Source organism: Corvus kubaryi, unplaced genomic scaffold, assembly GCF_017639235.1.
Source record: "Corvus kubaryi isolate FWS band 111438036 unplaced genomic scaffold, C.kubaryi_AGA036_p1.0 37394, whole genome shotgun sequence".
In the NCBI taxonomy this organism is placed as follows: domain Eukaryota; kingdom Metazoa; phylum Chordata; class Aves; order Passeriformes; family Corvidae; genus Corvus; species Corvus kubaryi.
Window position 1 is genome coordinate 481,157 of NW_024581133.1, and position 25,165 is coordinate 506,321.

A 25,165-nucleotide genomic window follows, 5' to 3' on the forward strand; every position below is an offset into this window, starting at 1 on the left:
TCTGTGATGTGGGTACATTTTTCCTAAATTGATGAATGAATAACATGACAAGCATAATCTAATTTATGGAGAGACAAAATTGATAATTTTGGGATCAGTGGTCAGATATGTATGTTTTTTATCTTAAAAATAGATGCATAATATTGCAGTATATTTATATGTCCATTACATACTAATACAATAATACAAAATTAAGAATTTTCAGTCTTTTCTTGCTGTCTCTGTGTAATACTTACAATCCTTTCTGAGATTTTAGAATAGAATGTGAGGGGGAACTGTCCCTCTTATAAAAGATACTGTTGTAGAGCTCAGTGCTTTTAGGAATCAAGCAGTAAAAACCTTGCAACAGAACAAAAACCTTTAAGAACCTTGTTTATTGAATTCTGTTGGCTAAAACTGCCAAAAATAAATTAATAGCTGTTACCACTGCAGTGCTTTTTTTGTTCACAAGAAAAATACCTTGACATATTTTTTCACTCTGTGATTGGTGCACATTTCAAGGGTATAAATTAATCTTCAGAGGATCCTAGGGAATATCTTTCCTGGACACTTCACTTATACATCAAGTTGGCCATGTTAGCAATCTAATCACAATCCTGTAATTCAGTGGACAACAATTCCTTATTGTGAACAGCATAGCAGCTTTTACTATCATTTAGGTCAGCCTAAGATTGCTGATGCACCATATGTTTCAGGCCATGGATGATGGATGGTATCCTCTGGTGCCCATCCCTAAGTGATTGGAAAGATTGAAGACACACAGTTCACTTAAGCTTGCTTACTATTACATCAAGTAATCAGTGTGATAGGCAAACCTGTGCTCTCTGTGTCACACTGCCCAACTTTCTGCAGGGATATTGTGTCAAAAAAACAATCTAAGAACATTTCCAGATGACAGGCCAGTTACTAGAACAACCATTTAACAACTGGATTCATCTAAAAAGCTTAATAACATGGAAAAGTCAATACATGTTTTTAAAACACCTTTATTTATTTGAACCAGACATGGTGTTTTGTTTTTAAAGGGTTTTTTATTTCAAGATTGAACTTACGCAACCAAGGTATAATAAAGCAATCCCTTTCATAGTTCAGCCTCTAGTTTGTCAAAACATAGTGTTCCTAATGTTAATCAGAAATACTGCTTTGAGATAATATTAAATGCTTTAGAAGTTGTTTACAATTTTGTGGTTAGAAACACGTGACATCAGTTTAAGACTGAAATCTTTTATTTCCCAGTGCCTGTGTCTACTGACAGCACTCAGTGTTGTTTCCACTTTCCTCAGCTCTATTGGACCAGTATTAAACTCAGGAAATTGAGAGCATCTTCCTTTTTATGAGGTGGTATTGTGCTGAGGAGTCTTTTATATGCTACGGGATGAAAAGCCTAGATTATATTCTAAATCTCATTTTGCATAAAAAAATCCTGCTAGACTTGCAGCATGTGTGCCAGCAGTCAGAATAGATCCAACCAAATAATATCAAGTGAGTTGTATAAAATGTTATAATTTAAAACTACTACTGGTGTATGTTACTGTAAAAATGATGACTTTTTAGTTGTAGAATAACTGAGTTGAAAGCTCAGTAATAGGTCATAGTACCTGCATGCCACTTCAATCATGAAAAAGGAGCTAGGCAGTTCTGTGAATTCAAACTCTGTAAAATACTCACATAGGCTGTCATTAATGATCATATTTTTGTGTATGCATTTTTTAATTGGAAAGCATAGGTACTGCATGCACTTTGGTTGAATACCTCATAGAACTACATGTTTTCCTGAAGTAAGACACTATTTATTTTGAACACTAAATTCTGGCATCTATTCTGCTGTTATTTAATTTGGTCTCAACTTCTTTACTTCATCAGTTACTGTTTTCACAGTTTTTGTGTTGGCCTAGTTAGGTAACTGTGGTGTAATACCAAAATAAAACATTTTTCATATTGAAGTGTGCAGCCAGTGATAAGTGGTAAAATTGTAGTTCTAAATCCATTTGAAAACTTGCCACTCAAAAGTCAGAATTTCAGGGCAGGCTTCCTCTTGTCAGTCCTTTGATAGATGGCATGCTGAATTCCATAACCAGACAATTTAGGCAGCAGCCTCCAAAGTAAATATTAAACCAAGGTAATGGAAAGAAAAAGCTGTTCTGAGGGAAAGAGTTTGGGGAGTAGTGATTAACACTGACTTTCAAACCAAGGGTGTCAAAGACATGGGGAGTAGATGTGTTGGTATTAGCAAGACTCATCACTGCAGAACAGAAAACGTTAGAAAACTGAATAATTCTTGTAGACAGTGTCTGAATACATGAACCTGTCCATGTTAGGACTGAGGTTTTTGCAGTCAATGACACTTTGGTTGCTTACTGAGATGCTTCCTGGGGAGATATGCTTACTGCTTTACTGTAACTTGCTTTGCTCTGAGGATGCTTACAGTGGAGCACTAGAGCTGAGAAAGTAACTCAGAGTGAAGTCTACAAATGAATGCAAGGAGGAATTAAAGGCATTTCAAATATAACGTGCACTAGACTAGAATAGTTGTTTAGTCCAGGACACTACTTTGGCCTTGTCAATGAGAGAGAGAGAGACCTGTAATTAAGGAAAAAGGACTTCAAATGTCTGAAAACACGTTTTTCTTCAAAGGACTGTTGAAGAGAGTGAATGAGAGCAATTTCTGGCAAGTTGCTTTAGCAACCCCACTAGCCAATTATGCCAATAGGAACTTTAACTGAAATATGGCCCAGAGTCATCTCATACACTCTGAAAAATTCTTTGTGGGATTTTTTGCTGTTCTAAAATCAGAAGTGTCAGTCAATGTGGGAAGTGTGGAAGTGACTGGTCATAGTATTTGGCTCCAAGTTGGCCTTCCAAATTGAAAAGGCAGTGCAGCCCTAGCCAGTGTGAATCACAGGCAGCTGTGAGAGCACCAGGCAAAATATCCTCAACTTGTACTGTGAAGAGAAGCGCCTGCTCTTGCCTGAATTGTGCCCCACGAATCAGGATTGTTTAGGTGGCTGTAAGTACTTCATATTGGTCAGGTAGTGTAGTATCTTTTCCTAAAAAATAGTTTTTGTTAAGTATCACAAACAGGGAGATAAGTATTCAATTTCTGCTAAAAGTAAACGTGCTGTAATCATCCTCAGGCTTTGCAAAGATGTATTCTATGATATCTGTAGCATCACATCAGTGAAGAATGGAACCACACCCAAGTCGTTAGGAAGGTGGGATTTACATTTTGGAAAAAGTAAATTAATTCATTTCTGAGAGAGGCAGCACAGGTAGATTTTGGCTCTTATGCATAGCAAGGATTTTGCTGTATCTTTTAAATCAGGCACTTTTCCCTGAACAATCAGTGCTATCACTGCAATAAGAATTGTGTGAGAAAACTGATTATATTTTTCAATCACCACATTTAAACAGAAAGGAGGTTAAGCTTTTAACTGCTGCAATCTGTTGCCCTTTTAAAATCATGTAAAGATGGCAGACACGTTAAACACACTGGATTGTTGGTAAAGTTAACTGTGTGCATCCAAAAGTGGCAGAATATGGACTAAGGTGCAACCTCAATCTGCGCTGTAATAAAGTAGCTGTTCATCTGTGGTCAGAGATCGTCATGAAAGACCTTGAGTTCCTTCACTTTATTTTGCAGAAAGGCCATCAGACAGCTTTGCATCATCTAACTCTATCAATCAAGGACCTCAACCACTGCTTTCTGCTGAAAGCTTTCCTGTTTGGCTCTGTTTTTCACAGACAGCTCAATAACTTGTCTGTGGAGCTGTGATAAATGTACCATGGGCTTCTAAACTGTCTCTTTAACACTGAACTGAATTTCAACTCGTAGTGCTTGTAACTAATTGTTTTCATCAGAAATATGTTTTTTAGCAATTATTATTCTAGACTCTCTGATTATATCTTTTTTTTTTTTTTCCTTTATCCTATGGCAGTGGTAACATTTGAAAGCTGCCCTGCATACAGTGGACTGCTAGAAAACTAGATTTTACTCAGTGAATGAGCTGCCTAGTATAAAGAATAAAATTAAAGGGAATCTGTATGAACAAGAAGTGCACATTTCTAATACTTTTTTTAGACAAGTGTGTATGAAGACTAGAACTTCCTTGCCTCTGATTTGTGAGCCGGTCCTAAGTGAAATCCAAAAGAAAAGACTGAAATTAAGTCCAGTTTAAGGATTGAGAAAATATGATGACTTTTGACAAAAAAGCTTGTAAAATCTGTCATAGTAATTAAGGTCCTAAACAAGAATACAAACAAAAGCTTTATGGATTGGGTTGTTAGACATCGTGGAGCTTATATGCAGAGAAACTGTTCTAAATAAAAAGGATAATGCTTGCAGTATGTTTATTACTGTGATAATGTACAACTTTTACTTAGAAAACTCTCAGCTGATTAATTCATGCAAGTTGCAAAACTGTAGTACACATTCAGAATAAAACAATATTTTCAAGGGAAAGTGGCATATGTAATTACTTAAAATAAAAGCCACAGGTAGCAAAAACTGTTCTGGAATATATGAATGTGGCTCTTACCAAGCGTAATTTTGCTAAAAACTGGCAACTAGGGCTTTGATTTTTGGCCCATATTTAGATAAAACATACCAAGATAAACATCTAATTTCTAGTTTCCTTTGTAGCGATTTTAGGAGGAGGAGAGGAAAGAGCATAAGGCACGTTAATTGCTTTTGGGAATACTCTACTCCAGGTTAAGAAGAATAAATATTGTACACTCTGAAAAGCATGTTGATTTTTAGTGAACAGTACTAATTTACACATTCTTCATTTAGAGTACAGAGGTAAAATGGATCCTATGGTGGTTGTAGTCACAGCATAAATGTGCAGAAAATAAAAAATGAAATGGGATGGTGGTGTTGTGTTGCATGAAAAGCAGAACAAGTGGTGGAAAAGAGCAGCCCACCATGCATTAGCTGTCACTACAATGTTGCAGGGGCAGAGGGTACATCAAAACTCAGCTAGATTTGTTTAACAATTCTAGTGTGTAGTACCTCTCTAAGATGATTTTCTGTAAGGATTGCTTCCTGTTATTACAGTACTATTTGGGTACAGAAATTTTTCTGACTTCTCCTTTCCATACATAGATCTTTGCAAGCCTATAGTGAGATCCACTCTGTCATTTGCATTTGTTTTCTCCTGCTGAGAAAAGCTTAAGTAGAATTTCTGCTCACAGGTGATCCCACTGGGAGGATCTCCTCCTCTCTCTCGGATTAAAGCATTTTCAGGTGTTGGTTAAGAGATGTACCTCAAATCCCTGAATCTAATTCCAGATTGCACTATTCTGCTTCAGACTGTTTCACTGGTAAATAATTAACATAAGTACAGTTGATTCATGTAATGGAAGATTTACTTTGCTAGGCAGAAGCTTCTGCTGGTGCACAGCTTTGTAGGGTCTTGTTGAGGGAAAATGGGTATGAAGCTACTGTGAGCAACTGTTGACTTCCAAAATTTCTTGTACTCTCTTAGCTATGAAATAGAGAAGCCATTTTAAGATAGATTGAATGTAATGTTTTTAAGGAAATCTAGCAGACTTACAGTACACAGTTATCTAGTGGCAGGACAGACATCAAAGCAGCAAGACTGAGTACACTTTACTGATGCACTGGATGCAGTAAGATAATCTTTCTTGGTAGTGGAAACCACTGCTGTCTTAAGTACATGAGGCAAAGCTACAGGCAGATTTTTGAGCAACTTCTGTAATTTAATCTATTTATAACCAAATTCTATTTCAATTGCATGCAGGCAGAGAGTGCAGGAGCTGGTTGCTGTTACTGGTTCCCTAAATGAATGCACTAAGATTTAGAAGCTGGGTTCACTAACAATGAGTTTAATTGGTATCTACACACAGTGCTGAAGTCCCAAAATTGTATTCTGGGCACACACTTGACTCAGTGAAAAATTGGGCTAGATTATGTAGAGACAGTGTGTAATTCCCCTTGCAAAGTCCTCACAAGTGCAGAGGGTAGGCGAGTGGCCAAGACAACCCCTTGCGCGAGCTACCCAAGCTGCTGGCGGCTACAAGGTCTTTAGAGGCAGTGATAAATTTGAGGGTAGTCATCTGACTTGCCTTAATCAGCACTGATTAAAAAGATCTAAATGGCTCCTGGCAGCCCCTGGATCAGAAGGATACAGATGCTCTCTCCCTAGTGGTATGCCAGTCACCACTGGGTAGGTAAATTCCATCTGTAAATGTCAGGGGTAACATTTCAGTCAAAAGTTGTACAGTGGCACTCAGAAGAGCTAATGTACTGTGAAGATATAAGAATGTAAATAACACTGCAAATATTACAAATTTATTATGTACATTGATTGGGAGGCCTTTTGGAGAGGTTGTGTTCTTTACTGACTCTGAAAAGCTATGGCTTAAACAGAGGACACCTTAAAGATAGGCAAGAAGAATTAACAATATAAATGTAATTTTAAAAGCTGATTAGCTTAAAGAGGAGATAAATGGGAAATAATACTGTAGACGTATACGTATTGTTTGACAAAATTTAATTAAATAATGATTCTTTATCCTTTTTCACAATTCAAGAACATGCAGGCATGCAATTAAATTGAAAGTTTGTAACTTTAGGAAGTTTAAAAGAAAATACTTCTTCATGTAAGCTAGTGTCTCAGATTCCCCTTCAGTGAAATAGGACAGTATTTTTCCTCCATCTCCAGCAAATACTTGAATTTTTCTGAGTTCTTAAATACTAGTTGTTGTATAAGTTAAAATTAGTTATGCAAAGGAACACAGAATTGAATAGAGTGCAATAACTTTTCTATAGCATTTTTGACATGGTAAATGCTAGAAGACATCTTCCATAGAAGTATTAATACTGACTTTAAAAACACAGAAGAGCTAGTTTTTATGGTTCTTGTAGTTGATTGTGTTCACGGTGAATTATTTGCAGATGAAGAGAACCTAATCAATTATCTTTCCTTACAAATCAGATCTCAAAAATGATATTTAGAAATTTGGCCTTACACTGCTAATTCATGCAGAACATAAATATATAGTTATATTCCTACAAATTTAAACAAGCAGCGGTAACAGACCTGGGCAATGAGATGATAGATTGTGGAACTCAGACCCAGCACCCAGGGTGAAGTCAAAACTCGGGGTTTCTGAGGTCTGGAAGGGAGTATGACTTTTGCAGAGTGAAATATAAAGGTAGGGGAGAGAATGAATTCTAGCACACTTCCCTCCCTTCTTCATGAACCGTGAACTGTGTAACTCATTTCTAGGTGGAAGTGTTCATGAAGCAATGAGAAGAAAATAGTTCTTGGTCTTGCATACTCTAAGCTTGTCTTTTACTCACTAGGAAGAAATATGTTAGTTTGAATTTAAGTAAAATAAATTCAAACTTAAAAGTAATTTTTGTTGAGTTTTATTAAAAGAGGTGCCAAGAAAATGCACTATCAAAGTCTGTCTTTTCAAAGTACATCCACTGAATGGGAACCATATAAGCGTGAAAAGACCTTAGAGGAAATGTTAGTCAGGTGTTTTATTTTCTGGTTGATGGCCACCTAGGAGAAGCAGTAAAATAATCATTGTAGTGCGGATTACAAAGTATGTCATATTGCACCTCACTGTAAATATCACTTTAATTTTTTATGGCACAAATTATTTGTAAGTTTATTTTATATACTGCATAGGACTTAAATGTCACTGGATCTAAAACCTTTATCCGGGAAGCTCATTAGTTGAGCTGTCTGCGTTTGTGTATCTGCCATCAGCATCTGGTGAGAGGGCTGCTGCTGACCCTGCCAGACTTGGGTCATGAGGTCAGCAGGTCTCATTTATTATTCAAAATTGCTTTCTGACCTTTTATCAGCTAGGTCAAAGAATGCTGCATTCTCCTTGGTCGAATTTTATAGTGAAATCAGTATCATGCACAGATAATAAAATTACCAATTCACGTGAATCTCATTCCTCCCTCTCCAAAAATGTACTCAGTTTGAGGTTGAAGAAGTTGGAAGAGTTGTCTGTACAAACATGTCAGCTTCAAGATCATGAAGGTGCCTTGTCATCCTTGTGAAATAACCCACGTAGCTTCACATCTAGCTCATGATTAGATTGTGCATCTGCTTTCTGCTGCTGTGGTACAGAGGCAGCCAAAGGCAGAGCTCCGTAGTTAACAGATGACCTCTCATTTTTATCACTCCCATACTTTTGCAGAGTTACCTATTAACAGTTTCAATTTCTGACATGTTTTCACTGGTAACAGTATCTTCTACCTTCAGTTGCACACGTGTATCAGTTGAATATGGGAGAACTTAGAAGCACGGTAAAGCAAAAAAAGTCAATAAATACGAAAACGTTTTCTTGGAGATGATAACAGAATCTGGAAATAAAAAACATTGAGTCCAAAATATTTTTGGATTTGAGATGTGATCTAGATCTACGAAGTCACTGACCAGCATGATTTTAGTCCAAACAGAATCCAGAAGCACCCTGGCAAAATTCGGAAGAACTGATGATCTGAAATTCTAATTCTGTGATGGTTAAAATAGAAAGCATAAATGACATTGCAGCATGAAGCATATTTTGGGAATATGCTAAACACTAAAGTTTGAAGGGAAAATTAGCCATCAGATCTTAACTAGCCATACTACAGTATGGAAAATTGGAAACCAAAAATGGCAGATTGATTCTTAAAGGGAGCTGTGCCGTTCAGCCTTATCCCTCTGGAATGATTTCATCCTTTTTAAAAGAAGGAGCCAAAGGTCACATTGGTCTTGCCCTTGAAGCAGACAATATGAGATGTCAGCTTGTGCTTTCTGACACTGCATATGATGAATAACCTTGATGTAGTAATAAACAAATAACCTATATTAATGTTTAGAAGCACAGTGAAGTATTAATGCAATATATACTTCAACAATGTATTGCAAATATACAGCTTTCAGAGAAGTGGATTTCCTCTAGTAATACTGTCCTAAATTTATGGTTTCTTAAATGTTGCTGTAAAATACATTCATTAAGTAACAGAATGTGTATGTATCTTAAATATGATGAATCATATGTACCTAAATGAAGAAAATTGCTATTAACAAGTAGTGATAAATTAAAATTTTATTTAAAAAAACCTGAACATCTGTATTCACGTAGGTTCTCAAATTATTGTAAATACTGTATTTCTAGTGTTTCAAATATCTGTAGTCAATCACATTTGTAAATGCAGCTGTCACTAATTAGTATTCAGTAAGGTTATCAGCTCTTTTTTGGTCTTTCTAGTAGAAGAGAAAAAAAAATGTGTACTGGTAAGGTGTGCATAACATTTGGTTGGTATGAAGTGTTTTCTTCTAATGATGTAAGCTGAAAGTCTGCTTATTGTGGGGAGAGTTGTACCACGGTGCAGTAGTCCTTCTAATAAATTCCTTAGCTTTAGGAACAGTCTTGTACTCATTACAGTCTTGATGGCACATTAAGGGTTTTTGTGGTTGGGTTGTTTTTAAGTGAAAGTTAAACAAAGCCATTTGTTATTAATGAAATGCAGGATAGTATTTAGCCCTGTGCAGAGTGTTTGAAGTGCAGACTTTCTCTTGTTCGTAAGTAATGTCTGTATCTTGCAGGTATTCTGTAATTTTGTACAGCATACTTGTTGGCTTCTACCTACAAGTAACCTATTTTTAGTATAAATGAGCTGTGTGGAGATTTCTCAGTGTTCCCTCTGAATCTTCGAGAGACATGGCCATATGCTGCCATATGCAAGTTAACCCCAGGTCCTGTTCTAGCCTTTATTGTCATACAGACAAACAAAAAAATTATGGTGCAATAAATATACATTGTTGTTTGTTTGAGAAACACTTACTGTCTTAATATTTGTGAAATGCTCTAGCACATATCCCAGTGTACTTTAGAAAGTGAAAAAAGGCATTTATCATTCCTCCTTATGCATGTTATGAATGTTACATGTTCATGAAAGATTTGCAGATGTGTGCACAGAAGGGACCAAGTTTGCATTTCATAGTATCATAAAAATGCTTCAAAGGTTCTTGAATTTAGGCTCAAGAAATGTGGAGAATGCCATCCAATTGCTGGATGAAAGAAAGCAATACCGCTAGTTAAAGTGAGAAGCAACTCGACAATAATACTTGCAGACATATAATGAGTAGAAAAATACATAGAAAAGAGTACTTAACAGATTAATGAGAAAATAAATTTCATCTTCCTTTTTTAACAAACATTTAACTGGTGAGAGATTGACTTGTTATTACAAGTGAACAAAGAGAAAGGAGAACCCCTCTACTGTCTTTACATTGAGTGGTAAGTGAAGCTCCCTGAGAAGTCACAGGTAAAGAAAATAAATATGTATCCAAAAGAGGGTGCAGTCTCAAAGAAACCAATAAAAAAAATCTGTTCTTTAGCAGGTGACATTGTTAGAATAAAAAATAAGACAAGAAGGAAAGTGAGCCCTGCCTGTTCATTTGCACTCTGTATCTGTCTTCATGAGCTAGAACAAATCAAGTCAATTGTTCTCCTAAACCACATTTTCGCTTTCCTTTAGCTCTGAATCAGTAATTTTCTGGGAATGGAACCTGAAGTGGCAGCTGTATATGCAACTATAAAAGTGTCAGGTAGATAGAGGTAGTGTGTTTTACAACGATACAGTATGGTAAATACTGCTGTGATCCCAGGTTTTTAATACTGAATTTAATATTTCCCATTGTAAGAACTATTTAAATCTGTTCTTTAGCCTTTCATATTTTCCAGGACAAATAGTGTCTCTAAGTTAATACCCCTAGGTACTAATGCCTTACACAGCTGTAGATCTGTTTGCACCCTCTTGAAGTCCAGTAGGCCACATGCACTGTAGGTAATTTTTCACATACTGCCACAAGAATTCTTGCAATTCTGTAGCAATGTAAAAATGTGGAGCTCTCTCGCCAGAGGTAGGCTGTTCTCCTCTGGAAGAAGCATTGGGTTATGGGAGCAGTTTATGGCTAGAGGTCCACCTGCATTTGTCATTTGTGATAAAGCATGTGCAAAGACTGGGGTGCCTGTAAGCTTCAGTGGGCTCTGTGTGTTTAATTAACAACTGAAAGCAGCTATACTGTGGTGCTACAGCTGTGCAGTCTCAAATCACTGGAATAAATAGTCTGAAGCTCTATTTTGAAGCTTAGAATTTACTTGGGTTATTTTGGAAAGGATTAAGCAGATTCCTGTGTGCCAGTTATAAGTGAACTTGTCTTCTGTTCTTTTGAATGTAGTTATGGAAATTCATCTTACTTTTACAGTATCTGTTCTAATCCTTTTCACGTACCCGTTAGAATTTCTACACTGCTTGCTTCAGCTCGGTCACCTTGGCCAAACTCAGATCGTGGTAAATCAAGAACAGCTCTATTGGTTTTTATAAAAGTGCACCTAGTCAACACAGAGGTGAAAAAGGGAGTGAGCATTCTGTGATTTATTTTACAAGACTGCTGTGTTTTCTGTTAATTATGCTACAGCCATTGCACAGTGCTTTTGAAACTGCAGTCAAGGTCCTGCTGCACATTTGTACCTTTTTTGTGCAGGAGCCCTTTTGGCATTTCCACTTCACTCATCTTACAAGCTGGAGTGCAACCTTCAGTGATCTCCTGAACTGGCAGTTTTGTATCCTGAAACACTAAATTTGTTTTTATCCTTCCATATGAACAAGAATATATATGACTGTCCCTAGATTCACCTCTGAATGTGCAGACAAGTTGGTAGTTGAAAGGAAATAGGAACAGAAACAAATCAAGCAGTAAAAGAGACGAATACCAGCAATACAATTTGAAGTATCTGCAGCAGACAGGTAGGACACTTCCTTCCATATGGAATTTCTTGTTGAGGACTGGATAATTTCCAAATAGTCAGTGTATACGTACCTTTTCTAGGTGTGAATTGGAATATAGATGTACACAAATAAACAATACCCTAGTGCACTTAAGTTTCAGAATACCTAAATAAAGATATTCCAGATACTTTTGACAATGTATATTACAAAAAGCAACAGAAACGTTTGTTTTCAGAACTAACAAGAAGCTAATGATCAGACATTAATGAAAAATCAAATTCTAATCAGTGATTTGGCTACTGTGGTAATACAAATACAGCCAGTGAATGTAATGTTTCACTAACCCTCATAATTTTATGGTAAATCTTACGGTATCTTGTGTGTTTCTTTCCCAAAAGTTCCAGTTCATACGGTAAGGTGATAGTATGCAATTATTGCTATAAGCAAATTACTCTTCCTGAGGATTAAAGGCTCAACACCCCAAAAGGCTAACACTTGAAAAAAAAACCCAAAAAACCAAAACAAGTTAAAAAATAACGTAAAGAAAACTTTTTTCTTCTTCTCTTTTTTGCTTTTTTAACCTCATACCTCTGGGAGCTTCAGTCCTTTGCTGAAAGCGAGCAATACCAAAACTGGTGACAGACTTTTAAGTTTGGCAGCATTGAGCAGCATCCTCCTGTTACATTTGACCAACCTTATTTAAGCAAAGTGCAGTGAATTTGACATTTTGAAATATCCTGCCACTTCTCCATCTAGATAATTTCTGCCTCACACATACACAGCACTTGAATGCATCAAAGAGATCATGGAAGAGCTCACACGTGTTACTCCTTGGCTCTTTGTCCCACCGTGGTCCCTAACTCCAGTAAGAGCATGGTCCTGTACAATGTCTCACCTGGCAAGGCAGATCTACTGCACTTTTTGGACCCATGCTTTTCAGTTCTTCACACATGTACTTTCACACAGCCTCTGGAGCACAAAGACAGTTGTCAGTCAGTCTTGGAAGTGCCTGTGGTGTCTGTCTTGCCTCTTTATTGCCTGTCTCGAAGGGAGGCTCCAGGCTCTTGTTCCCTTACAGATAGGTCTTGCTGATGGCCTGAAGGATGGGGCTGAGTGTAGGTGGAGTGAAGGTGCAGTATTTGGCAGGGGTCATCTTTTACCCATTAAGTACTTCACAGATTCTTGCTTATGTACTCATATGAGGGAGTGACACATTTGTTTTCTGTGGTGCTTAAAGTGGAGAGTCTGTTTCCCAAACCTGTGTCTGTTTTGTGGTAACTGGAGCAGATGATCCACATTAATTACCAATATAATTATGTACCATCCAGCAGTTTGACAAGCACCTTTCTGATACTTATACATAGCAAGAGGTATTGCTTATTAATTCAGGAAATAGCAAAGCCCAAATTTTGTTCTAAATTGGATCAGGAGAATAACTGCTTTGATCTAAATCTGTCTTAAATCTAAACTCATGCTTCTGTAACACAGCCCAGAATTATTGTCCTTATATACAAAACTGATTTCCAGCTACAAAAAAACAAAGGGGACAGCAACCCCTAGTAACTGGTGCTTGGGAAGAAATACAAAATTGTAGTGTGAGATGTTAGTTTGATGCCCTAAGCACCAATTCACTACAAATCTTAGCCAAGTAACTGGAAATCATTAATTAAATCCTGTGCAGCCAAGAATCATGCATAATGTAACACAATCACTGTGAACAGTCCACTCCTGATCATTTAAATTTCCTTCTTGCTCTTACAGACATGAGGAGCTTGTATTTGAAGTAGTCCCTGATGAGATTTTGCCTTTACATCCTTGGAGAATGTCCTTGTGCATATTTATAGAACAAAGTAGAAGGATTACCTATGTGTGTTTTTTGCTTTTAGGGTACTAAATGTATTAATATAAAAAATACATACCTTGGTACAATATGACTTTTGACTCTATGGAAAATAAAGGCCCTAATGCTCTAAGCCTTTAAGTAATCACAGTCTGATTGGGTCATGTTCATAAGATACCCACTTTTAAATTGAATATGCAATTCCCTGTGAAAAGTACGATTTCCATATCTTCCATTAATTTTTATGAAGAGGATTTTAGTAAGCAGCCCACTCCTCTAAAGGGCAATGTTATTTCTAATCCATTGTCATGTTAGGGGTGAGAATAGATAGGTTACTCCATCAACACTGCTAATGTTCAAAAAGGCAATTTATTTAAAGGATGGGCACAGGAGGAGAAGGAAGTGGAGTTCACAAATTAAAAACTGCACAGCAGTTTCACTGCAAAGCATCTACTAGTCATAGAGTACTATCCAATTAATCCATTACTCTTAGAAGAGGAATCCTTGTATATCCAGGTACAATCCTTGCCAAATATCTGGACACAATCATAGGCTTTTAGGATTACAAGTAACATAATAAAGGATAATGATCAAAAATTAAGCACACCAATACAGAATGCTTGGGTTAACTGGACTTGCCATGTGCACTGTAAGGCAGCAGACTGTTAGGTTTAAAGTGAGATTAAGGAGTTGTGTAACCTGCAATTATGCTGGTTTTCATTAAAAAAATAAGATGATTTGGCTCAGTAGGGTCCTTCCTTATATTTACCTCTGTTTAATTGGATTTGGAACTGCTTAAACATCTTTGAGTTGGAGCTTATAAGAAGATGATCCCAGCTGTTTTTCAAAGCTTAAGACAGCAGGCAGACAACATGATCATGTCAAGACTCATACTAAAGCCTTAATCCTACTTTTTCATCAACTAGTACTACAGCTGAGTCTTTAACCTTCTAAGTAATAAATGTGCTTTGGATCTCTCATAATACATTTGCTGTCATATGTTATTCTCTGATAATAGTAATTTTTGCTTCCTTTCTAAAGAGTACTTTAAAGAATAGTCTCTATCTATCTGAATTCGGAGAGCTTTAGTGTAAGCCTGTATTTTCAGTCCTTTTAAAAATACTACTTAAAAACTTGCATGTATTGAAGTCTGTTGTTCTCTATAGGAGCAAGGCAATGCATTGATATGTAGCTCACATTGCTGTAATGAATAATCAACTATATTGGTAACTGTTTTTCATTGTACATGAATTAATAGATCAAATACGCTTTATTTTCAATAAGAAAGAAATGAGAACAACTTTAGTTTCATTCAGGTCTTTTTCCTAGGAGCTGTCCCCATGACCAAAAGAAAATTTTCCAAATTTCCAACCTCAAAACTTGCATTATTTTGTGACAGCGCATTATTTACTTTAATAATCCTAGGGTTGAATAGAGATTAAATGTTCTAATGAGTAATTCCTGTATGTGTAAGTAGTGCACATACAATCATCTCTGCTTTTTCTTTTTCTTTCCTTACTTTTCTTTTTTTCTTCTTTTTCTTTTTCTCTTTCTCTTTCTTTTCCTCTTTCTCCTCCTCTGTCGGGTAGTGCTCCGATTTGTCCTGGTGACACAGGGCTGCCAGCAGGAAAGCAAGCGTAGTTAATGCTCAGCTGCTCAAACCAGTCAAGCAAGCTAGCAAGTCCCAGCTGTGCTACTTGATGTTTTTTGATTGCACCTAGTCCTCAATCTGTGAACTGTTTTCTGGACTTAGATTCATCAAGCTCTGCCGCTTTAAAAACTCATGCAGGCAGGCATCCTAGGATATGCCATTATAAGCTGCTGCCAGGGGATCTTCTAGGAGATAAATGGAATCTGTGTGAAGTAAATTAGTGTGAACCAGTCAATCTGTGCGTCAGCCTTGAGCCACATCCATGGGTAACTAGCTTGCTGACTGAAAAGTCCACTGTCTTTTGCCAATCAGAGATCTCAGCCACCAGGAAGCAGTCCTATACAACATTAGTTTCTTGGAATAATGCCTGTTTGACCAGCTAGTGAAACTCTTCAGTATACAGTTCTGTACTCCTTGAGTTTACTTATTGCTTACAATTGAACTGAAAATCTTTTAAAGTCAGATAACATTGTAACAGTAGGGAGCATCACAGAAATGTCTTGGAAATAAGTACTTCCACTTTCCTACAGCAGCCATTCAGCAGAGTCATGCTGTGCTGCAGTTGGCTTTACCTCGCTATCAGTAATACATCTCCAAGGCCGTAATGCAAAAGAATAACAATAATCTGGCCAGAAGAGGTTAATAAAGACTCTCTGTGTATTTTTTTTTCCATGGATTAAGCTATTTGGACAGCTTTGATCGAGAGATGGGAAGACTATACAAGCTGTAACACTCATATTATGCACAGGGATGTGTCAGTGTCATAACTGTGCTGCACACTTTTGTTTTGGTTTGGTTTTAATAGCAAATTGAGGCAATCTACAGCAAGAATTTCTCTGTAGAAAGGCACTTAACCAGAATCCTCTGCAAGCTTCCTGATTAATGATTTTATACTTGAATACCAAATCAATCTACTGTCATGAAAATAATAATGTCAATACTGTCAACTATGCAATTTTAAAAAGAGGAAGTATTTCTTTGTTGGTTTTGTAGGTGCTACTGATACTCTGATAGAATTCACGTCTGCACTGTGTGCTCTCCCGCACCATTGGTCTCATGTACAGAAACCAGGGGAAGTTTTGTTGTGTTTCTTTAGAGAAAGGTTCATCATCCTTGCTGCTTGGTGGTCAGACACTGGAGCAGGCTCCCCAGAGAAGTGGTAACAGCACCAAACCTGACAGAGCTCAACAAGAGTTTGGATAATACTTTCAGGCACAGGGTAGAATTCTTGGGGATGGTGCTGTGCAGGGCCAGGAGTTGGACTTGGTGATCCTTGTGGGGCCCTTCCATCTCAGCATATTCTGTGATGTTTTTAGAAATTTAGATAGGCGAGGAAATGTTACGTACTTCAATTGAGAAAGAAACTGATTATCTAGTAACTAACAGATTTCGGCTTTCTTTGCTAATCCTGTAACTGTTTTTTCTTCCTTGTTGTCTCCCAGTTATTGGTTGGAAAAAAAAATGAGAGAGGGATAAATAATGTTGATCAAATAATCCAGTCTAACATCATGTTTGATCAAAAGACACACTTAGGGAAATTGGAAAAGAGAAATTTAGGCTTTCTAGCCAGAGAGGGCATTGAGAAGAAGAAACAGCATATAAAAATAGGAGAATTAATAAAAGGCAGCTTCCTTTTTTAAATCCGCCTGAGTTTTACAGAAGCTTGTGCTTCAGAGCTGTGCGGTAGATGCTGTGTGGAATTTTATGGGAAAGTATTTTATTTCTTGCAGCAGAACCCACAGAGACAAATTTAACTAGTTAGGTGTTATATAATATATACTACACAGAATACATGGATAGAATCTGGTATAAATCACAACTAAGATCAAGACAACTGCTTTAAAATTGAGTGAATGTTTCATTGCACTAATGAAACAAAAATGGGATGTCCTTTGAGGGCATAATTTGTTACACGCCATTATATTTTAGTTGAGAGAAGTCCCTCTGGGTGAATAAAACTTCAAGGTATGTTGGGAAAGGAATCACTGAAAATTTCAGGTTTTCTGTCTGGAGGAATGCTGCCCTCATAGATATAAGGAGAGAGGAAAATGGACTTTCAGGGGTTTTTTTGATATATTAAGACCTTTCTCACATACAGAAGGAAAAAATGTTCTTTAGTTGCAATTCACCTGGCAAGTGGCATGAGCTCTGTTTGCATGTGCCTTCAAAGTGCAAGAGCCAGCTCAGGCTTCCCAGGCACGTGGGTTGGTTGTTCTGCAAACTGAGCTCTGCTGTGTCGTATAGGTCCTACTTCTGCATTCATTGTAATGGATTCAAGTTACAGGACCTTCCAGTTTCACTAGTTCCATATTGGCTTATTTCAACTTCCATATGCTGCAGCATTCACTTTAGAATAATAATGTGTTTCTCTAGGTTAACATCTTCATCTTTCTTTTCAAAAATTAAAATGTAATGAAAACTGCACCAGTGTGATATTTAATCATCAGAAGATAACAACCGGCTATTCTCAATTAAATGACAACTACATACTCTGCAGATCTTTTCAAATGACGCCAAAAATTCTGAAATGACCAGCAACTGATGTCTTCTGTCAGTGAGGTGAATTAGCGGTTTATAGGGCCTGAGAAATGGTCCAGGAAAAAAATCGGGTTCATTTCAATAAGGATGAGAACAGGGGTCTAGACTGAGGTAGGATTAATCTCCTGCAAAGAGACAGGGTGGGGAAGAAAAAGCAAAGTAACAGCTTCTCAGGAAAGAATCTGGATCACAAGCTGAGCATGAGTCAACAGCATTCCTGATGTGGCAACAAAGGCAAGCACCATACAAGGGAGTCTCACCCAGAAAACCTGTGCAGTTATCCTTGAGCTGTGCTCAGCACTGGTGCGTCAAGGGCGTGTCCCCACCCAGCCAGACTCCTGCCTGGCTCCATCTGAGCTCCATCTGAGCAGGGGCACCTCCGTGTCCTCCTTTCCTGTGTCTCTGGGACTGGGGGCAGTGCTGCTGATACTTCTCTTGGCAGCTCATGAGTATGTTCTGCATTTCTTGTAATGCTCATGAAATAATCTGACCCTTGTAGTTTGGCTGGAAATACATGGAAAAAGCTAAGTAGATAGGACCTTTCAGTCTGGAAACGAGCTAAAACAAAGGATTTCAGCCACAGGGGTCATGGGGAGAGTGTGCAGGGCTCGTACCTGTGCCTTTTCTGAAACAAGAAGTTGCACGCTAAGCCAACAGGGACTAGGCAGGCAAACAAAATGAGATGCCTTCCTATGTGATAAAACTACAGAGTTTGCTATGTCAGAGTGAGTTAGGGTGTAGGATGTTAAAGATGCAAAAATTCCACATTTAAGGAAAAACTGGAGAAGTTCGTGAAACAGAAATCTACCGTGAGTTATCACAAGAGGGGGGAAAATTGTTTGTAATTCCTTAAGTTTCAAATTGGACTTTAGGAGAAATTTCTGGTGAAGAATTATTTTATGGTTGTTGGACTCTTACACTGGTATTTTTTAGTCTCAGCAAATATGTCTCTTCTTATGCTTTTCACTATATTTTTATGATATCTATGAAATGTGCTTTTAAAATAGTACTCAAAGCATTTATTGCTCCATCAAGCTTCTTAGATATAATACAGTAAGTGCCTGTAGAAGCCATGCAGCTCAGAAGTGGCACTGCAGCACAATTGTTTTATCCATTTACAAAAATAAATACTAGCATTTTGTTTCCCTTTACAGCTTTTTTTGTCATGCAGTTTTATTTAGATTCTGGTTGCTTTCTATTCCATACTGGACCTTAAATATATTTATCACCTGTATCCTCTCTTGCCTATTATCTTCGAATGAAAAATAATTTTTGTTACCCTATCCAGTTGTTTTGAATGACAAATAAGTTCTTGTTTTCTCTGCAGACAGTCTTTAGGTCACCACCTTACCAATAACACAGGTGTCTTATTAGAAAATGTTAAATGGTTTTTTCACCTGTGTTATGCAAACTTCTTTCTCCAGTGTGTCTGCCCTTTGAAAATTGGTATGCAGAGCATGTTATTTAGACTTCAGTGTAGGATATTTCCAGAGTGCAACAAGGCTTTTCAGAGTTTCGATCAAATGTGTGGAAATAAATGACAGTGATGAGTTGTTGCTGTATTTAGTGATTAGGCTATTTTCACAAAGAACAGCTTCAATAGTTTGTTCAAAGACTGTTCTTTAAAGATTGATCACCAGTCTGTGTTATCTTTACGGAAATTATTTGTTTTTATTGTGTGGAATTGTTTGAAATATTTTGAAACTAGATACATAAATGTTTTATTAAATACTATGATCTTACGGCATTCCTTTACTGTTCTAAATCCCGTATCTATTTTAATGACTTTTTCTGTTTCAATAATGTAAGAGAATGGGTATCAAGTTCAGTAAACAAGTCCTAAGAGCTCATTAAGATGCATCAGAAAAAAATTCTACAATTCTCAAGATTGATCCTGTACAATGAAGATTTATGTTGTCTTTATATGCTAAGTTCAAGGTCATTTGCTTCAATGAAATATGTTCTTTTACCTTATCTCCATGCTTACAAAGGTAATAGCTGCTGTCCATGTAACAATGGAAATTACACTGCACTAAATAGAAAGAAAATGTTACTGGAGTTATAAAATAAGAAATGGTTTTTAAGTTTCCTACGACTCAGATTTGGGGCTCATTTATACTGTATTTATGTCACTTTGACTACGGAGATTACCTTTCAAAGGGAAGCAAAAGTAATTTTAAGGTCCATTTAAACCCAAAGTAGGACAGAGTATCTTCTGAATAAAGATGACACTGTTTATGTTTAAATAACTTAAATTCCATCAGCGTCCTCAGTATAAGCAATTCAGAACACTGTTTCTCCTATTGATATCTGTACATAAAATCCTATTCCCCTAAGGGAACATGCAGTAAAGTAGGTGCTAGTGCTGAGATGTTTTTATATTTTTCCTTGATTACATAATGCCATTTTTACTTTCACTCTTTATTTGGGCCAGACTGTACTTTCCTTATTTTTAACTTTTCAATTCCCTTTGTTCTTCTATGATATTTTTAAGAAACCTTTCTTTTCCAATTGAGCATATAACGTGATGTTTTAGAAAAGAAAGATCTGAAGGTCTCTGCCTTGGTCCCTTTCTTGCTCACTGCATACACTCATTATGTAACTTCATAAACCAGGGTCTTGTGAAGTTTATTTGCCTGGGTTTTGTCTAGGGAGGTGTGTGTGCTTCTGAGCAGGTGACAGGGCTGAGGGAGACTTCCCTTACTTGCACCAGTGACCCATCCCAGCCTGTCCCAGCCTGTCTCCTGGTTTTCTGAAACAAGCACTTCCCTCCCTTCACTCACACCTGCTGAACTGCCTTCTTCAACAGCTGTTTTGACATAAGTCCTCCAGAGTTCTGTCTCTCTGTCCCCATGAAAATCCTTTCCACCCCTGCTTTCCACTCACTTTAAACTGTTCCTGATGCCCAGCTATTACTGTGAGTGTTTCATGCTTTTTGGTGTTTTTCAGCTCTATCAGCTCTGTCATTTCTTCTCATTTTTTGTCTTTCTTGGCTTTTAATGACTCCATCCTCTCCAAAATTTCCCCAAATCTCTGCAATATCTATTCAGAGACATCAACTGGAAATCCTCCTGCTTTGTCCAAGCATCTTGCCCTCCTGTCTTGGTTTCTTTCTTGTTCACTTCACGCCTTCCTCCTGAGGTACCTCATCTGTGCATAGACCTGCTTCTAGTTGTGTTTTAGTTGTTATGCTCTGAGTTACTTCTCAGTTGAATCTGGTACCTTCACTAAGAACACTGCTCCGTGCTGTGTTGTAAAATCCAGCAGGTCAGTCGAAATTATCTGACTTGTGCTGCCGTGGCCCAGGAAGGAGCAGAGCACTTGAGCAGGTTTGTCCTGGTCCCATGCAAGGCAGTTGGAACTCCAGCACAGAGTTCCAGTAAGGGAATTCTCTGCCAGCTCCTACCTGGGACTGATGCTGGTGCTGTGGAAGTGTCTTCCCTCTTTGGCTCCCTATGAGAGTTCTTTACTGGTTGGAAGTACACAGTTTGTTTTGAAAGGCTGATTCTGAATTTCTGGTCACTGCTATGAGACCAAAACAGACAAGTCCTGTGATTTTATGCTTTCTCTCCAAAGGCATAGCTGTACTTCTTGTTTTCTCACTTTCCTCACAGGATACTCTCTTGGAAATTTTCCTATTGTTCTACTTCAGAGTACTTCTGACTTTTAAATTCATGCAGCTGTAGACTCAATCTATCACTCAGCACAGTGGAGCTGACTCCACTGTAGGAAGAGCTGTCTGAGAAAAAAATGTTCTAAAAATTTGGCACAAAATTATTTTGTTTTAAATATAATACGAATACTTGTATATTCCAATTTTTCTGTTTTGAAGGGGGAATCTTCAGTTAGTCTATTGAAAATCATTTAAATATTTAAATAAAAAATCAGAGAAAAGAACAGATATCTTTAAAGACATTTCTTACTTCACATATCATAGCTTTTTTATGTGTGAACAAGAACATTTGTTATTTGTTACTGTAATTGTCCTTCAATGTCAACTCACCCCGTGCACGTTACCATGTCAACACTTCCTGCTTTACCTGGACAAGGTTTTATGTACTGATTTGTTTCTATCCAAAGCAAATATTTTAATCAAAACTTACTGGTTTTTTGTTTTTTCAGGTGAAATGCATGGTGTCACTATCATAGATCTTATTATTTATTATGTTTTAATATTACATTTTCAAAGTTCTGATTCCACAATAGTCTTGAAACCCTGATTGCTTCAGACAGACTCTGTTGCAGGAGTCAAGAATGATGGAACCTTTTGGTGACCTGGGATCAATAGCTGCAAACTCTTGGAAAGCACAGAGCGCTGAAGTGGAATATGTGTCTTTTGAGCTCCTCATGTCTGCATACTGCCCTGAGGCCTTGTTGGTTCATTCGTAATCTTGGAGAATTTAAATAGGTGCTTGAATTACATAATCCTTCAGCAAATATTCATTTGGTCTAAAAAAAAAAATCCATCAAAATTTATAAGGGAATTTCCTCTTTTGAAAAGAAGACAGAAGAACACTGAGATTGTGCATAGCCACTGGTATCCTCATCCCCCTGGAAGTTTGGAACTTTGCTTGGTTTTTTAGATACTGCAAAAAAAAGAAACGTTTTCTAGCCACTGCTCTTTTTCTAGGAAATAGGATCAGCTAAGAGTTTTAACAGGACAGAAAAATTGAGATCTAGGCTTAACTGTGCTGTTCCTTGATAATTGTACTTTATCTTCAAGCTGTGTTTGTGGCTCCATATGGAGATATGAAGCAGAAGAGAGGGAAATGGACTTTGACAAGGGAAATACCTCTCTTCTGCTCAGGAAGAGTTATGTGGGATCTGTTCAAAAGCTAAGGGAATTAGAAAGTCATATATAGACAAGTAATGTTTCCCTGAAAATATTTGTATGCTCTGAAATGAAAATGGTTTTAGCAATTAAGTAAAACATGTAACCAAATTTGGTAATCTTTAAACTGCAACTCAGTCTGGGTTTCACTGCATTTTGGAATTACTGCTAATTTTTGTACACGTTCCAGCTTGTTGTATACAACATATTTTCATCTTAAAGTAAACACTATTTCTCTCCCTCCAGAATGACTCCAGTAATTACAAAACCATCTAATTTATCTTTTATGTTCTTTACTGCCTTCTTTGGTTAAACAGACAAGCATTTTTTTATGACTTCTAAATTATTTTATTATTTGAGGATTCTGTAAGTAAAAGCTGTTTTTCTAGTTCAAAGGGGCCTCATTTAAGATGTTGCCTCAAACTTCACGCTGCATAAATTCTTGTCTATAGATTTTTCAACTGTCCTGTGGTTACATATAAGTAGTTTGAGTTTTTGGGTTTTTTTCAATCTATTACTTGTTTCTACAAATTATGTCTTCAGCATTGAAAGCTCTGCAGAAAATCAGGAAGTGTTGGTTTTTGCATACATTACATTTCTCCCTCCCTGTGTTTTTATTCTTTATTGCTCTAGTCAGTGTGCTGAAGCATGACAAGAGCTCCAACTCGGCAAACTTCCAAGATGTGGAGGATACGCCTGACAGATGTGTCTTGGAAGAGTGTGAGAGTCCAGGTGAGAGGTGTTTAAAGACAGCCACCAACTATCACGTGATAAATCTGACACAGCTTTTGGGTCACAAAAAAAAGCACATTGTAATGCTGTTTCCTTTTTAGCAGCTGCAATGTCAAATTAATGGTCACCTCCAGGGGTCACGGTGTGGAGCTGTTATCCTTTCCTCTTTCATCAGGAATTCAGGTCTTAGAAAGGATAAAGGCTTTATGACCAAAAAGAAAGCTGACACTACTAGTTCATTATGATTACTTTTGGACTACACTGCTTACTTAATATATGTACAACGTCTGACCCTTTGAAGGTAGCGTGAGATTATGAAAAATTAGAAGTACTGTATATACTGCAGCTGAATGCAGCAGCGGACACTCAAACACCGTATCTCTGGAGGAAAGCAAATTGGTGGCATTAAATAGCTTGAATCTTTCCCTTAAATCAGCTCACAATCTTTATTTCATTTTAATGACTCTTAACATTGATTCGGCTAAATACAGGAACATCCATAAAGTGCATCCTTTTTGGTAACCGAAAGATTTATCATCATGTAGTTTCATTATCTTTCTCGTTATGGAACATCTACGAAATTTATTAAATGAATCCCAAAAGGAAACAATTAAATATAAATTGTATCAAGTCACAGCTGATTAAAAACATTCTGTGCGACTAAATACTAAGATCTTTTAAGCAAACTGTGAGCTTGACCCATATACACTACACACATAACCTGCACATAGCCCTCATTAGTGAAAGAGTTAAACATCTTTCTTCACTTGGTATTTTCCTTCCCTGCTTTATCTCGTTTCTCTGTACCCTCCTGCATCTTTGTGTGCTGATCCGTGTATCATATTTTTGATTCATCGTCTCTGCGGCCTGTCAGCTTAGTTAAGAGATTTCCAAATCTTGCAGCCTGTGCTGACAGGGGGCAGCTGCCAACAGTCCCCTGATCCTTCCCCAAGGAACACTGCTGAGATTTAATTTTCAGTCAAAGGGTGCAGTCTGAAATCCATGTCAGGTCCCCTAAGTCATCTCAGAACCCGGATAGGACCCATGTCTGGGGGATTATATTTCAGCACACTCCACTCTTCCAAGATTCCTTGGGAGTTCAACTACTGTCATATACCTGATTTGAACTACATTCCCTTTTCATCTTTTCCAGAGAAATGAACACCAGTATATGTTACAATAATTGAAACCAATGAATTGTAAATCTCTATTCATTTTAAAGCCACACGGACTTGGATTCAATGTTGTCCAGCAGAAACCAGCATGAGATTTAGAAAGAAATAGATAATCTACTCAGAGAGGAGCCAAGTTTGACAATATGTAGTGTTTAGTATCTCCTTCAGAAACTGTCTGTAGTCCCTTCAACAGTAATTATGGGCCAAAATATGGATTGTCCAAGATTTGATCAGTTTTGAAGTGAGGAAGGATTAAAGCAAGGTGGCACTAAAGAACATGTTGAGGGGAGAATGAATGTACCTTGAAGATAACACTAATTTTAACCTTAAATTAATTCTCTCTGGCAAAGTGTACCTGTTTGGATGGGAACTTACATACCCACTTCTGCTGTCTGCATATCTGTATGAAGTAATGGAAAGAATAAAAGCCTGTCAGGAGGTGAATATTGACTGGCAAAAATACATGTTGATAAAGCATCCAAACTTAAAAACTGAATTCCAATCAGTCCATCTGACATCATTAAACTAGTAATAAACAATGAATTGCTCTGGCTTTTGTTTCTGTCCATTCCTGCATTTTAAGACATCTTGTCTTATAGGTCTGAAAACCTCAGGAGATTTCACTACT

General features: G+C 37.3%; 1 protein-coding gene across 6 annotated transcripts in view; it reads left to right on the forward strand.

The window, feature by feature from the left end:
• WDR72 (WD repeat domain 72) overlaps positions 1 to 25,165 on the forward strand; it is a 104,066-nt gene that overhangs the window by 73,361 nt on the left and 5,540 nt on the right. For 3 of the 6 annotated variants that reach the window (XM_042039407.1, XM_042039406.1, XM_042039412.1), the window contains one exon: positions 23,264 to 23,362. The exons of 2 other annotated variants lie outside the window; for them this stretch is intronic. In XM_042039407.1, the coding sequence (XP_041895341.1) occupies positions 23,264 to 23,362 (99 nt within the window). Of the gene's footprint in view, positions 1 to 23,263; positions 23,363 to 25,165 lie in introns of those variants that run through there. One more of the 6 variants, XM_042039410.1, reaches the window with a different exon arrangement.